Source organism: Gadus morhua, chromosome 13 (genome assembly GCF_902167405.1).
Source record: "Gadus morhua chromosome 13, gadMor3.0, whole genome shotgun sequence".
In the NCBI taxonomy this organism is placed as follows: domain Eukaryota; kingdom Metazoa; phylum Chordata; class Actinopteri; order Gadiformes; family Gadidae; genus Gadus; species Gadus morhua.
The window spans coordinates 15,809,969-15,824,207 of record NC_044060.1 but is presented as its reverse complement, the minus strand read 5'-3'; the positions used below and the strand labels follow the sequence as shown (position 1 = coordinate 15,824,207).

Sequence of the window (14,239 nt, the reverse complement as noted above, 5' to 3'; positions counted from 1 at the left end):
ACTTCTAGAAGTACTACGTGTGTACATCAAATGTACTAGTTCCTGTTGTATCTCTCCCCAATGTGATCCCATTTTCATTCAGAAGCACAGCATGGTTGTCTTTGTGACTTTTAAGTGTTCTACATCAGCCTGCATCTTAACCTATTATTCCCTCCTCCTCTCATCTTCAGGGTCCCCGGGGTCTGCCTGGCGAGAGAGGTCGTCCAGGACCCTCCGGATCTGCTGTGAGTACTTTAATTCAAGAGTATTTACTATAAATTGCAATACATAGTGCTTTTGTTATCTATGTGTGTGTGTCTCTGTGTGTGTGTGTGTGTGTGTGTGTGTGTGTGTGTCTGTCTGTCTGTCTGTCTGTCTGTCTGTCTGTCTGTCTGTCTGTCTGTCTGTCTGTCTGTCTGTCTGTCTGTCTGTCTGTCTGTCTGTCTGTCTGTCTGTCTGTCTGTCTGTCTGTCTGTCTGTCTGTCTGTCTGTCTGTCTGTCTGTCTGTCTGTCTGTCTGTCTGTCTGTCTGTCTGTCTGTGTCCTTTTACTTTTTTGATATATATATATGACAGCATGACGTTTACGTTCATATTTTCTCAGAATCAGTTTTGGTTGAGGCATTTCCCACTGCGTATGACCATCTAGTTGTACACGCCGTCTTCACACCTCATTCCAAGATATAAGATTACATTCCGCTGTCTGTGTGCTGATTTACAACCTTTCCAACACCAGGGTGCTCGTGGAAATGATGGTCTGTCCGGTCCCGCTGGTCCCCCTGTAAGTACCTTGTGCCTTTCCTTACATTTTATATGATATTCATATGTGTTCATTTCACCGATCTGGACGTAGAAATAAGAAGATTACCACTCCTCCAGCTGTAATGGCAGTATAATAAAATGTATTAGTCCTCAGTTCTATTTGAATTCCATAGACCATATTGTATCCTCCTGCATCCCTTTACACATATTTATTTTTATCTAGTTTGTCCTACCCCCCTATCCCCCCGCCCCCCCCCACCTTTTGAGTATTAGGGCTTGTACATCATGAGGCACACCTCAATGACCAGCTCCATTTTGGGAGCATAGGCGCATAGGAATTTAATTGGTAATTATGGTGTTTGGTTCATTGATTACTAATTAATGGGGAAACTATCATCATAATCATTGTCATTTTTGGGGAGACAGTGTTGTGTTTGAAACTGTTACAATGTGTCTCGTGCAGCACTACATTTTGATTAGCCCAGGTTATGGTAAATTAACGTTTATTTTGGATTTTCAAAAATACAACTCTCTGAAGGCATCTCAAAATGGCAGGCTATCGCCAACCAAAAATCCCATGATGCATTCTGATGTACAAGCCCTATTTCACCATGTTGCATGTCCTATGTGTGTATACAATGTGTATGTGTCGTATTTCAACCATTGTTGTGCTGCCCCTCTTGGCCTGGTCACCATTGGAAAAAAAGGCGATTTTACTTCTCAATTTGTTCTCTTCCTGGATGAATAAAAGTCCAATAAAGGAATTAAAAAATGAAAAAATCTTCTAAGCCGTGGCCTCAGGCCTGGAGGGTGCTGGGAGCAGGAGTGCATGTAGCTCACCCTGGTGGCCGCCGTGGACAGCGGTAGTTAACCTGTCAAGCTTCCCCTTTTTAACCCGACACTGTCTTCTCTTCTGCTGCTGCAGGGCCCCGTCGGCCCCTCCGGAGCTCCTGGCTTCCCTGGATCTCCTGGCTCTAAGGTAAGACACCACACACTCTCAGCTCATTGTCTCGCTCTCACAGTCTATCAGGGTCGCTCACGCTCTCTCTGTCTCAGCCTCTTTCTGGCTCTCTGCTCCCTATGGGTCCTCCTCTCTCCCACTATCGGTCTGTATTGACTTTGATCAATAGAATGATGAAGTGAGGGTGAAGGAGTGAAAATGTTCCTTGATTTTGCTTGAACAGCCATCTGCCTGAATCAGAGGGAATGAAATACATCTTCAGCTCTCAGCCTCTGAGTTTGCTCTGCAGGGACATGTTACAAAATGGTTTTTCCTTTTTTTAAATCAAGTGCGTTGTAGCATGCTCTGAGTGCTCCGTCTGCGGGGTAAATTAGAAAGGGGAGTAGGCAATGGAGAATCATTCTGTTGCTCTCTTCGCCTCTCTGTCTCTCTCTGTTTTAATAACACTATCTTGTTCAGCCATATTTCACCCTTCTCATCCTCTATGTGTAACTCTGTACCGCTGCTACTCTCCCTGGTTGTTGGGTCTGATGTGATCCGTGTGTGAGCCAGACATGCCCGGTCTAGCGCCTCAGGCCTCCGCCCTGGTGGTTCTGTGCTCTTCTCGTAGCGCCCAACACTAATGGCAACGGCTAAGCAATTTGATCTGGCAGTCTGACAAAATCCAGACCGGAAGTCATTGGGCCAGACTGACATGAAGGTGCCTGTTATCGTGTGTGTGTGTGTGTGTGTGTGTGTGTGTGTGTGTGTGTGTGTGTGTGTGTGTGTGTGTGTGTGTGTGTCTGTGTCTGTGTCTGTGTGTGTGTGTGTGTGTGTGTGTGTGTGTGTGTGTGTGTGTGTGTGTGTGTGTGTGTGTGGAAACCAGCAGACCGGCTAAACCATATTAAACGTGATATGGCTTACCATAAATCACAGTTCCAGAAGAGGACAGATAGCTATATTGTGGATATTGTATAGACCAGTGTTTGGCCAGGGTATAAATGCATTTGTAAAAATCAGCTTTTGAAACCTCCCTCTTACCATTCGCAAATGATGTTATCTTCTGAAGAATACATCCATAATAAAACAGAAAACACTGCTTAACTCCGCCCCTTGCATTTCCTGGTTCCCTGGCCTGGCGCTGTGCAGTCTCCACTCAGAAGACTCACTATAGCATTGTCAAACTTCTGAAACATAGATTTGTTTTGTACTGATTATTTTACCAAACATACCAGACTTTTTTTGTTACATCCCAAATAGTTTTGGGATAAATAATACAACCATACCAAAAAGTACATGTTGTGTACCCAGTTTGAATCTGATTTTCAACCAACCGTCACAGTCCATTATTTTCTGATCCTAAGGACTAACAAGCTAAGGTGGAGATGAATGTTTCCAATTAAATGTTTGCTATTTGCCACACATTTGCTACACACAGACTTGATTATGTCATGTGACTGAGTCATGTCAAACACCGACGTGGCAAAAACAAAGGAATGTCATTCACCCGACTGGCTGTGAGGGCTGTGACGTCAGAGGGCCGTGTGGTTGTTGGCTGATGACCACGTCCATGGGAGGCCAGAGCTCACTAGAGTCAGATGTTTTGGAGCTAGACTAGTGTGGGTCTGAAATTCCTTTTTGAGCTTGGCTCTGACCAGAGCCAAGCAAAATTTATTAAAATTTGATTTTATGACTGGGTAGGAAAACAACTATTTCTATTGCTTTACAACTAAATCTGTGAACTTTCACAATCACAACTTATTTTAAACAATGAAAACGTGCACAGCTGAGTTGTTTTTAAACTGTACTTTTTTTTACTTGAAATCCTGCTGACAGAAATTGAAATCTAAGATGGACATCCCACACTGTGGCTTATTACATTGAGTTTGACTCATAACAACCCTAACAGTAATGTTTGTACATTTTTTTGATTTATTTCTTTGCTATTATCGCCCCCTAAAACAATGTCTGCCTTGTTCCCGTCAATAGATGTCTTTAGCTTGGAGCATAGAGCTTCCTGTCATCCTGATTAAATCCAGTCTCGAGCCCCTCTGTTGATTCTGACCCCCTCTATGCTAACAGATTTATGCTAATCATTGTTTTTCTATGCTGGCTTAGATGTGGTGTTTGCTTTAAAACGAAACAGAGCATGTCTGTTTCCCTGGTTTGAAAAAGTTCACTTCATGTGTAAGTGCAGTTTTTTTATATTGCATCAAGTCAGATGTAAGACTACTTTGGAACATAAATAGTTTGTCTATATCTATGTATCTCTTATCTTATATATATATATTGACATATATTGTCATCAATTGCTGACCACTGCTTAACATGAGAAATCAAACCAATGTAGTTTCTATCCTTTGGACTACGAATAATCTTAGTCTACATTTAAGAAGTCGGCTGTACTTCATTTTTAACAATTGTCGAATCACCGTAAACACTCACTAAACGACACTCTGCTTGTTTCCTCCATCCTAGGGAGAAGCTGGCCCCACCGGAGCCCGTGGCCCGGAGGGCGCCCAGGGCCCCCGCGGGGAGTCTGGCACTCCAGGATCATCCGGCCCGTCTGGCGCAAGTGTGAGTGAAGGGACGGGATTACGATGTCTGAAAAAAGGATCCACAATTAGTGGTTCGACAAACAGTTTGGTTATCGCTAGAAGATATGCAAGGCATTATTTGGTTGCCGTTTCGCTTTTTGATAAACAATAAATAAATGATCGATTTCTGTTATTCTTTTATTGTTTCACCGCAAGATAAGATTTCCTAATTTACTGTTACGATAGTGAATTCTTCAACTATTATTGACGAAGTAAGGCCACCCACCTTCAGTTGAGTGACTTGTTCTGTATTTTGTTTGTTTTCAGGGTAACCCCGGAACTGATGGCATCCCCGGATCTAAAGGATCATCTGTGAGTTCAACATGTTCTGCCAGCTATGATCAGTGATAATTCTCCCACCAGTGGCATATATCGACATCCTGTAAATACAATATATGATTCTGATTAAGTCACCAAGGCTCAGTCAGGCCAAACTCTCTTGATGACTTATGAATGGCCGCACACAAGTATAAGCTAAACATATGCTAAACGATGTAGCTTCAACGCAGAAGCTTTCCAACACAGCTGGAAAATAATGTTGAACACATCCACCTGAACACATCCACCTTGCATAAAGGACTGAACACAGCCACTACAATTCAACACCCATCAGCTGCCTTACTTACTTTCTCTCTCTCTCTCTCTCTCTCTCTCTCTCTCTCTCTCTCTCTCTCTCTCTCTCTCTCTCTCTCTCTCTCTCTCTCTCTCTGTCTCCCTCTCTCTCTCTTTCCTGTCTCTCTCTATCACCCCCCCCCCCCCCCCCCCCCGCCCTCTCTCTCTCTCTCTCTCTCTCTCTCTCTCTCTCTCTCTCTCTCTCTCTCTCTCTCTCTCTCTCTCTCTCTCTGTGTAGGGTGCTCCTGGTATTGCCGGTGCTCCTGGGTTCCCCGGACCTCGTGGGCCACCTGGCCCTCAGGGAGCCACCGGACCACTGGGGCCAAAGGGAACGTCTGTAAGTATTCTGTGTACACGCTCACAGAGCAAAGCAGCACCTGCACCAATAACATAGCTGACCTTAGACAACACTACCCGCATTCTCCCCTACTCCATATTTCAATAACAAATCCTATATGTTTTCTATTGATTTTCCTGTTTGCTTCCGCTCCCAAAATCTCTGCTCTTACCCTCTCTAGGGTGACCCAGGTATCCCCGGCTTCAAGGGAGAGGCAGGACCCAAAGGAGAGATTGTGAGTATATCCATCTATGTGTATGTGTGGCTCAGACGCAGGCAGCCATTTGTATAGAAACACACTACACAAGCCAGGCTGAAAGAGATCAGCAGATAAAAAACCTTTATTCTAAATACTCTCTGGTTGAATTGCTCCCTAAAAGGACTACGGGGAAGATGTTAATGTGAATGAAATTGATCTTTGCATGATCATCACAAAATAAAAGAGCTCATGTAACTTAGTGACAGTTATTTTTGCAAAAACTCTTCACAGGGAATTGCATTCATTGATTATAACTCAAAGTGGCACAATGGATAAATGATCACTTTAAAAAATGAATCTAGAACCAAGCCTTTTTACCTTTTTTTTAAGCCACAATTACAATTACAATCAGTAACAGGACAATGGAGGACATTGATGGAATTCTCAAAAGAAACAACAAGGCAGCTCCCTAGAGCACTCTGAATCCCAGATCACTCTGTTAGCAGGGATTCACATATGAACGAAAGTCAGCTTGAAAGGAACCCCAAAGAAACTAAACTTTGTACATCGAGAACCTTTCTCCTGCTTATCATGGTGTCTGTCTGTTTGAACAGGGACCAGTCGGTCTCCAGGGAGCCCTTGGGCCCTCGGGAGAGGAGGGCAAGAGGGGGCCCAGAGGAGAGTCTGGCAGTGCTGGACCCCTGGGACCTCCCGGAGAGAGAGTGAGTAACCAGTAGCCCGTCACAAACCAATGGCGCGCCACGGATCACAGGTTACCTAACCCGTGCTTCTGACTGGCTCCAAAGGCAGTCATCAGAGCCAATCAGACACAGCATTTAGAATAATCTCTGGCCAATCGGAGATGATAAGTACCCGCATTGCATGTTCTGGGTAGTAGCTTCATGATTGAATCAATTATTGTTATTGTTATAAGTCGCTTTGGATAAAGCATAACCTAAATAAATGTGTCAATAATGATAACGTTAATGCTGCTGTTCCTGTGGTTTAATCAATATATCTATCTATCTATCATATATAATATCATCTTGGGTAAAATGCAAACTATTTAAAACGATTGTGCTTATACCTGACTGTGTCTGTGTTGTCGTTTAGGGATCCCCTGGTAACCGTGGTTTCCCAGGACAGGATGGTCTGGCAGGTCCCAAGGTGAGTGTCACCATGGTTACTGCCATCTCCTAGGAAGGTTTCCTCTGTGATGATGTGTGTCGTAGCATGTTGTAGAGATTATGCTGTGAAGCAGGAAAACAAACAGATGGAGACATTCAGTGAACTGGATGCGTGTCTAAATGCTCACAGAGGAAATCAAGGATGAGTTTAAGTCGAATGGAGTGTAGATAAACTGCCTGTATCAGGAGGACATTATGATCTGTATGATATTCAATACTCTTCCTCTGGGTTGTGATAGTCACGAAGGGACTCAGATTATAACAACAATTAAATTGCTCAGTGAACCATTTATTTCATTCAATCAAAAATACCCACACATAAAAATATATTAATGTCCAATACAAATCAGGCTATATTTGTATGAAAAGGAATATAGTGCAGTGCAGTGCAGAGGCATACAGTACAGTGCAGTAGCTTTCAGTTCAGATGTTTTGGTATTTAGAAGTAAACAGAGTTTATAGTATTGTACCCAGGCGGAAGTGTAGGATTTGTTAAATCACTAATTGAGAGTAGCTGATGTAGCAGATTTGAACTCTAGTAAATATAATATTTTCTCCATTATTGATTTCTAACATGTTCTGGTAACGAAACGGTGTGCAGTTCCACCAAATTACCAACAGAGGGGGGAACTTCTACTTCCTAGTAGAAGTGTGACTTTGCAGGCCCAGTAGATATATCCAGGATACACCATCTCCACCATTTGATCTTTCATCTTCCCCCACATATAGATGGATCATGAATCAACTAATTAATGGATTGTTTTCACATCAACTTTTAGAATCCTACCCTGATGAATAAATATAAATTAATATGTATGTAAACTGATCCAAACTTCAACGTGTATTATCGAGTGAGGGCCTCCTAACGCTGCTCCGTTGTACCTCAGGGGGCCCCTGGTGAGCGTGGATCCGCTGGTGCTGGTGGCCCCAAAGGAGCCAACGGTGACCCCGGCCGTCCCGGCGAGTCCGGTCTTCCTGGAGCCCGGGTGAGTCCCCCACCAGGCCCTCGGGTGGCCTCCTGTTACTGGAGATACGTGGTTTCAGCACAGTTGCAGTCCAACGCTAACCCAATGAAGAGATGTCCTTTATGGATCTGATATGTCTACCATTTCGATTTTGAGCGGGAATTACACCGCTTGACATTTGTTTTGTAACGTATAAGTCGATGCACTTGAAGCCCAGGGAACCGCTTTTTTAAAGGCCAGTTAGAAGCAAAACGCTGCGTGGGATGTGGTTACATTTTTACCATGTGGCGCGGGCTCGTGAGACCTGGAAGGCAATTGTTGTGCATTGCGATAATAGCTGTGACATCTTGTCATGCATATTTATGTTTGATTATTCACCATCGACCAACAGGTGCAAAGCCGTTGCTTGTTGTTATAAAAAGATCTGCCCTGTGATGTGAAAATGGCTTTTTCACAACTAATTAGTAATCGCAGCTCATGCCTCTGGGAGACTTCTGGTGACTCACCTGCTGGTTCTTTAGGTCTATGGAAGTTCTAATTTATTACATTTCCTTATTCACAGGGCCTCACTGGTCGCCCTGGTGATGCTGGTCCTCAAGGCAAAGTCGGACCCTCTGTAAGTACACAGTTACACGCCTCACTATTATCACCTCACTATAATGACATCCTAAAATATAATACCTGTATCCTTGCGTGTAATGTCTTTCGATTTGTCAAACTGATTTGTGTGGGTACACGTTTTAGTACAGAAAAGCCAATTCTATCATCTATCTCTCTATCTGTCATTTCTATGACTTGCGTGTCGTAGGTGAAATTGAAATGCTGTCACTGTGGGTTCCCTTCATGGCCACAGCTTTAGTGCTCTGCTTTTGTAGCGCTAGACAGCCATGCTGATACATTTTATCCTGGCCGTTTCTCATCCTACATTCAGTTCCCCTGACAGGCTCAGGGTTCTGAAGATAGACCGTTATCTATCTTCCTTTGTAAAGCCCAGTTTTCTCCAAGCTAGACACAACAGACCAATTCCATCCACACATGAATCAGTCAATTATTATAATCAATAGGACTGTTTTCATAATAATAAAAATAATCAATGTTTATCATTTTGGTAAAAGAACACATTTACATTTAGAATACAATAATTTATATTATTTATAAAAAAAATTCTGCTCAAATATTGACAATGTTATAAAGGACATTATTCGTAGAATAATATGAATGAATAAGTGAATGTAATACACATTTAATGAGTGGACGCCTGCTTTCGATTTTAACAATGTTATGAAGAACAAGCGGTCCTTTTTTTCTGAAATGGTTTAAATCACTGTACGAATGAATGAGTGAATGAGTGATTGCTCATGCGGCCTCTTCCCTCCACCAGGGAGCGCCCGGTGAGGACGGTCGCCCCGGACCCCCAGGACCCCAGGGAGCACGTGGACAGCCCGGTGTGATGGGATTCCCCGGACCCAAGGGAGCCGGCGTACGTTTGGATTCACGGAACGCTTAAAGGCTCACTACACACTGAACCGAAAGTGCATTCACATGGCTCCGCAAACATACTGATCATGGTTATCACCCACCCTGGAATATGAAACAATCAATGAATTTAAAGTTATTGTGTCGATTGCACTAGACACCCGCACCAACAGAGCCAATGGTGAGGGAGGTTGCACCAATAGGGATCCGTCCGTGGTTAAACGGATGGTTTCAAATGTACATTGCAGAGACGTTTTGTCTCCATTTACCTGAATGATGAGGTTGACGTGTTTCTCTTCTCTTCAGGGTGAGCCAGGAAAGTCTGGTGAGAAGGGACTTCTCGGAGCCCCCGGTCTGAGAGTAAGTCTCCTCTTTTCTCCCTTTGTATCAAAATTAAACTTAAAACCCGCATGATGTCACTTGGAGTAACCATCTATCGGTTTTGCTCAAAATGATTTGAAATGAGTATGCTGGGTTAAAAGATGAAAGTCCATCCATCCAGAGCCGAATCGGCCTAGGATGTTTTTCTCTCTCAAAGAATCAATATGTTTGAACCTTGACGGGAAAACTATGGCTGCAATCCTCATGGCAGAAAGCATTGGGTTACAGGTTGAACCTAAGTGCCTCAACCTTTTAACAAAACAAAACCATGCAGTAGATCTGACATACACGCAGTGAAAAAGGTACCATGCAGTATGAATTCTTCAACCCTGGTAGTGATAGTTCATGTTCCCTGCCGACCGATGTCCTTCCGTATCAGAGCGTTTGATCTACTCAGTACTGAACCCCAGGGGGGGAGGGGGGGGGCAGACAGTCCCTTGAATGGGACTCCCTGTGTTCCCTCTCCACTCTATCTCCCTCTACATCCTCCTCAATCCCTCGCTCTCTCTTTGTCCCACAGGGTCTGCCCGGTAAAGACGGAGAGACTGGTGCTGCTGGACCTCCGGGCCCCGCTGTAAGTATACCTCTCTCTCTGTATCTGTCTCTCTTCTTGTCTCCCACTCCGATCTTATCCATTTCTCTAGTACATCTCAAAAGACAGCCTTGGTGGGATCCTCATTTCCCATGATGCCTTGCTGCTGCTGAAACCTGTTTCATTGACCTAAATGTCCGTGCAGTGTATCTCCAGTGGCTCACGCGTTTAAGGTGGAGACTGGTAGGCCCATCTTGTTAAAGGTTGCCATGTTGTTATGTGTTGGCCATGTGTGTCTCTGCAGGGGCCCGCTGGCGAGAGAGGAGAGCAGGGTCAGCCCGGCCCCTCCGGTTTCCAGGTGAGTCCCTCCGTCTGGTTGCTGGAGGCATGTAGACGGGGGCACATTTGTCTGAATTTGTACATAGATGCACAGGGCACGCATCCAGCCAATGTAACAACCGGCAAAAAGGATCAATTAAGCGCTGTTCGATCTTTAATTTTCACTTCATCAAGGAGAGTAACTGCTAGAAACCAACTGCTTACATTGCTTCACAAACACATGTACACTCAACTTAGTCACCTTTTGGAGTGACACATCTGTTATCTGAAAGTTAAAAGGACACATTACATTGGTTCTCCGAAGATTAAGATGACTCACCACCGACTATAAATTACAATCTCTAGATGTGTTCACTGTTATATAAAGAATAAACTCAGGTTAATGATTGTTCCTAATGCTGTCTGCCTTGCCTTTCTGTTTAGGGTCTTCCTGGACCCCCAGGCCCCCCTGGTGAGGGAGGCAAGCCCGGAGACCAGGTAGGTCCTGTCTCATGACATAAGAAGCCTGGGAGATAGAAATGGAATTCATAATAAAAGCGTCCATTATGATTGGCCATGCCTTTGAGGCCAATGGCCACTGTATTGACTAAGACCAGGACGAAATACACACAGCCTTCATTGAAATGATAACCAGTGTTTGAGGCCTCACAGGGAAAAGGCGCCTTTATAGTGCAGTCGCTACACTAAAGGCGCTGTGAGTAATGCTATCAGCTTCACTACTTCACACGGATGTGATTATGGCCACGTTTCCCCACCAGCATTTCAACGGCGCGTCGTCCCTGTCTCACTCCCGTCCTGATCGGCCCCCCCTTCCCCCCCCGGCCCCCGCTCCCCCCCCAGCCCCCCAACCCCCTAAGCTTCCTCCCATGATATACTTATAATGCTAATTCCTATCTCTTAAACAGCTGCTTCTTTCTGAGTCCATCTCAATAAGAAACCGCTTGTGTTTCCCCCAAGCATCTCTTATACAATGCCATGATCATCTCAACATACACTCAACGTACTGATTTGATCTCTTTCTCTCTCTCTCTCTCTCTCTCTCTCTCTCTCTCTCTCTCTCTCTCTCTCTCTCTCTCTCTCTCTCTCTCTCTCTCTCTCTGTCTCTGTCTCTGTCTCTGTCTCTGTCTCTCTCTCTCTCTCTCTGTCTCTGTCTCTGTCTCTGTCTCTCTCTCTCTCTCTCTGTGTCTCTCTCTCTCTTCAAGGGTGTTCCCGGAGAGGGTGGAGCAGCTGGCGTGACCGGACCTAGAGTACGTTGACCCTCCTCTTCCTCTCTCATACCGTAAACTGCCTCTGATTGGTTGGTTGGTTGGTTGGTCTCGATGACTTCTCACTGACCGTCCCCTCGGTGGTGTTCCCCTGCAGGGCGAGAGAGGTTTCCCAGGAGAGAGGGGAGGTGCCGGGCCTCAGGGTCTTCAGGGACCCCGTGGTCTGCCTGGAACCCCCGGGACCGATGGACCCAAGGTGAGGCTGCTGCCAGGACACGGGGGATGGAAGCAGTGGGATTGAATAAAAACATCCGTGATACACTGATATTAAACACAAAAAAAAAAATTGATTGATATTTAGTGCAAAACATATTCCGGACGATATAAATATATAGTCCATTTACTACGGTTTCATATATATAAGACAGTTAAAATCGATTTGTACCCGATCACTCTGTAAAGTTCAGGTACTTTCAGAGCTCCTTAATATAAACTGTAATGCAGCAAAAGTAAGTAACTAATGGCTAAGCAATTTTGGTTCCAATAGCTGCACCAAAGTGTCGCATAGACAGGCAGGCCTGCTGAATACTCGCTGACAACTCATTGTGATCGTATCATTAATCAATGGAATCATTTTGTCCAACGATGGGTTCCATTCTTCACATAAGGACGAGTGAAAACGAGTTGTTGTTTTGCGAATAGCTTACATTTCGGATTAGACTGCAGATGGTGTGAGTCAGTGCTGAGTTAGGTTTCTTGTTCTGCAGTAGTGACAGTAATGCTGTTGTTCCCTGGGAAGTAATAGCATTTCCATGCAACTACATCTACATTATTGTCTTGGCAACATGATATTCTAACCTTTGAAATGGCCTGGCAAAGTCTACCAAAGATCAAGCACAGAGAGAGTGAGGCCGTATGATCTGTGATTCACACTGCAGTGCATGACTTTACACAATGTTTGCCTGAAGGTCGCACAGAGGGCTCCGTCACAGAAGACACATTGAGGATTTGACTGATGGATTGCAATAGTACTACCGAAATAGTACTACGACCCCAGTAAAGCGGATTACGATTCTCGTAATAACATTAGAAATGAGCCGCCTTTTGATATGCAGGGCGCTCCAAAAGACCGGCTATACCCCCCCCGCCTCTTCCCCTCTCCCCTACACCCAACCCAACCCACACCCACACCGTATTTTTGGCAGCCGAATTTGGACATTGGCAGAGCAAGTAGACGATGGTTATGGCTCAGAGCAGGAGGAGGAGGAAGATGAGGGGACGGAGGGGGTAGTGGATATGTGTCTATACGGTCTGGGCCTCAGGCTGAAGGTAGGGGCTGATAACAAAAATGACTCCCAGTGCCATTTTTTTGTTGTTAAACCGGAGGCAATGGCTGGCCTGGCCTGGACGACTTAGTGTCCAATCAAACTTTGGTGGTAGTGGGCCGGATGAAGGTGTGTGATGTTTCTAGTCCCCTTGGATCGATGTTCCAAGTCTGGGTCATAAAACACACATTTCTAATTGGAAGCCTATTAAACAGGCGCTATATATGTCATTCACCACATCACAAACACGCTGGGAGAAAGAACAAGCTGTGACTGACATCTCAAACTGTGACGTCAGTCACAGTTTGGATAAACTTTAGTTAACTGACAAACGCCATTTGTCATGTTTCATGACATTCGATTTTCTGAAATCACCAAACAAAAAGTATCTATAAGCTGACAGCTGAAATTGAAAAATACCCTAATGTGTCAGTGAACAGTCTTTGTATCTTATGATTTCATCCACTGTCCCAAGACCAGCAGCCAATACAGGATGTGTGGATGTGCTCCTCTGTTGAATGTGCTAAATAATGGGCTGTCTTCTATCACTCACTGTCAACACCATTGTCACAATGTGCTTGTGACTCACTTGCAGAATTGGAAAAGAAAATATAGAGGCTTGACAAAAGCCATATCAAGCTTTACCTTTCGAGGAAAAACAAGAAAACAGCAGTGGTCATTTCATCGACCGGGAGATGAGATATAAAAAACAAAACAAATCCTGTGTTCAATAATCACACTGGCTCATGTGCTTGCATGGAGTGGCTCAATTTTCTGTCTTGCTTTGTCTCTCTCTCTCCCTCTCTCTTTCCATCCCCCTAATCTACGAACCTGTGTCGCCCGCGATAGGGTGCGATTGGACCCGCAGGTGGTCTCGGAGCCCAGGGCCCCCCCGGTCTGCAGGGTATGCCTGGAGAGAGAGGAGCCGGCGGCATCCCGGGCCCCAAGGGAGACAGAGTAAGCCCTGCCTGCAGAAACGCCTGAGTAACACACTGCATATGTTGGTTCAGTCGTAAGCTGTAATGTTTCTACACATAAGGGTAGGACCCTTAATGTAAAGATTGTGTAGGGAAGGGAGGCGATGTGGGCGTGTTGAAAATGTGAAACACTGGATTAAAATGGCTCATTGAGGTTTTGTGTCCCTTGGTTTTCCTCAGGGTGACAACGGAGAGAAAGGACCAGAAGGCGCTCCTGGAAAAGATGGTTCTAGAGTGAGTTTCTTCTGCCCCAGTGGTGGATGGTGTCATTATTTTTATACTTTTTACTACAATTTATTTAAAATGTGTTATAACAAAACTTCATCTATTTCCTCCTTCAGGGTCTGACCGGTCCCATCGGACCCCCTGGCCCTGCTGGACCCAACGGAGAGAAGGTGAGAGTCATCATCACGTTATTCTTGTATCAT

At 44.7% G+C, this 14,239-nt stretch overlaps 1 protein-coding gene across 2 annotated transcripts in view; it reads left to right on the top strand.

Annotated features, from left to right (window-relative positions):
* col2a1b (collagen, type II, alpha 1b) overlaps positions 1 to 14,239 on the top strand; it is a 42,696-nt gene that overhangs the window by 17,627 nt on the left and 10,830 nt on the right. For both annotated transcript variants that reach the window (XM_030375167.1, XM_030375168.1), the window contains 21 exons: positions 171 to 224; positions 714 to 758; positions 1,665 to 1,718; positions 4,158 to 4,256; positions 4,544 to 4,588; positions 5,127 to 5,225; positions 5,407 to 5,460; positions 6,039 to 6,146; positions 6,538 to 6,591; positions 7,499 to 7,597; positions 8,139 to 8,192; positions 8,958 to 9,056; positions 9,359 to 9,412; positions 9,954 to 10,007; positions 10,270 to 10,323; positions 10,728 to 10,781; positions 11,507 to 11,551; positions 11,667 to 11,765; positions 13,684 to 13,791; positions 13,992 to 14,045; positions 14,153 to 14,206. In XM_030375167.1, coding sequence (XP_030231027.1) covers positions 171 to 224; positions 714 to 758; positions 1,665 to 1,718; positions 4,158 to 4,256; positions 4,544 to 4,588; positions 5,127 to 5,225; positions 5,407 to 5,460; positions 6,039 to 6,146; positions 6,538 to 6,591; positions 7,499 to 7,597; positions 8,139 to 8,192; positions 8,958 to 9,056; positions 9,359 to 9,412; positions 9,954 to 10,007; positions 10,270 to 10,323; positions 10,728 to 10,781; positions 11,507 to 11,551; positions 11,667 to 11,765; positions 13,684 to 13,791; positions 13,992 to 14,045; positions 14,153 to 14,206 — 1,440 coding nt within the window. The remainder of the gene's footprint in view (positions 1 to 170; positions 225 to 713; positions 759 to 1,664; positions 1,719 to 4,157; positions 4,257 to 4,543; positions 4,589 to 5,126; positions 5,226 to 5,406; positions 5,461 to 6,038; positions 6,147 to 6,537; positions 6,592 to 7,498; positions 7,598 to 8,138; positions 8,193 to 8,957; positions 9,057 to 9,358; positions 9,413 to 9,953; positions 10,008 to 10,269; positions 10,324 to 10,727; positions 10,782 to 11,506; positions 11,552 to 11,666; positions 11,766 to 13,683; positions 13,792 to 13,991; positions 14,046 to 14,152; positions 14,207 to 14,239) is intronic.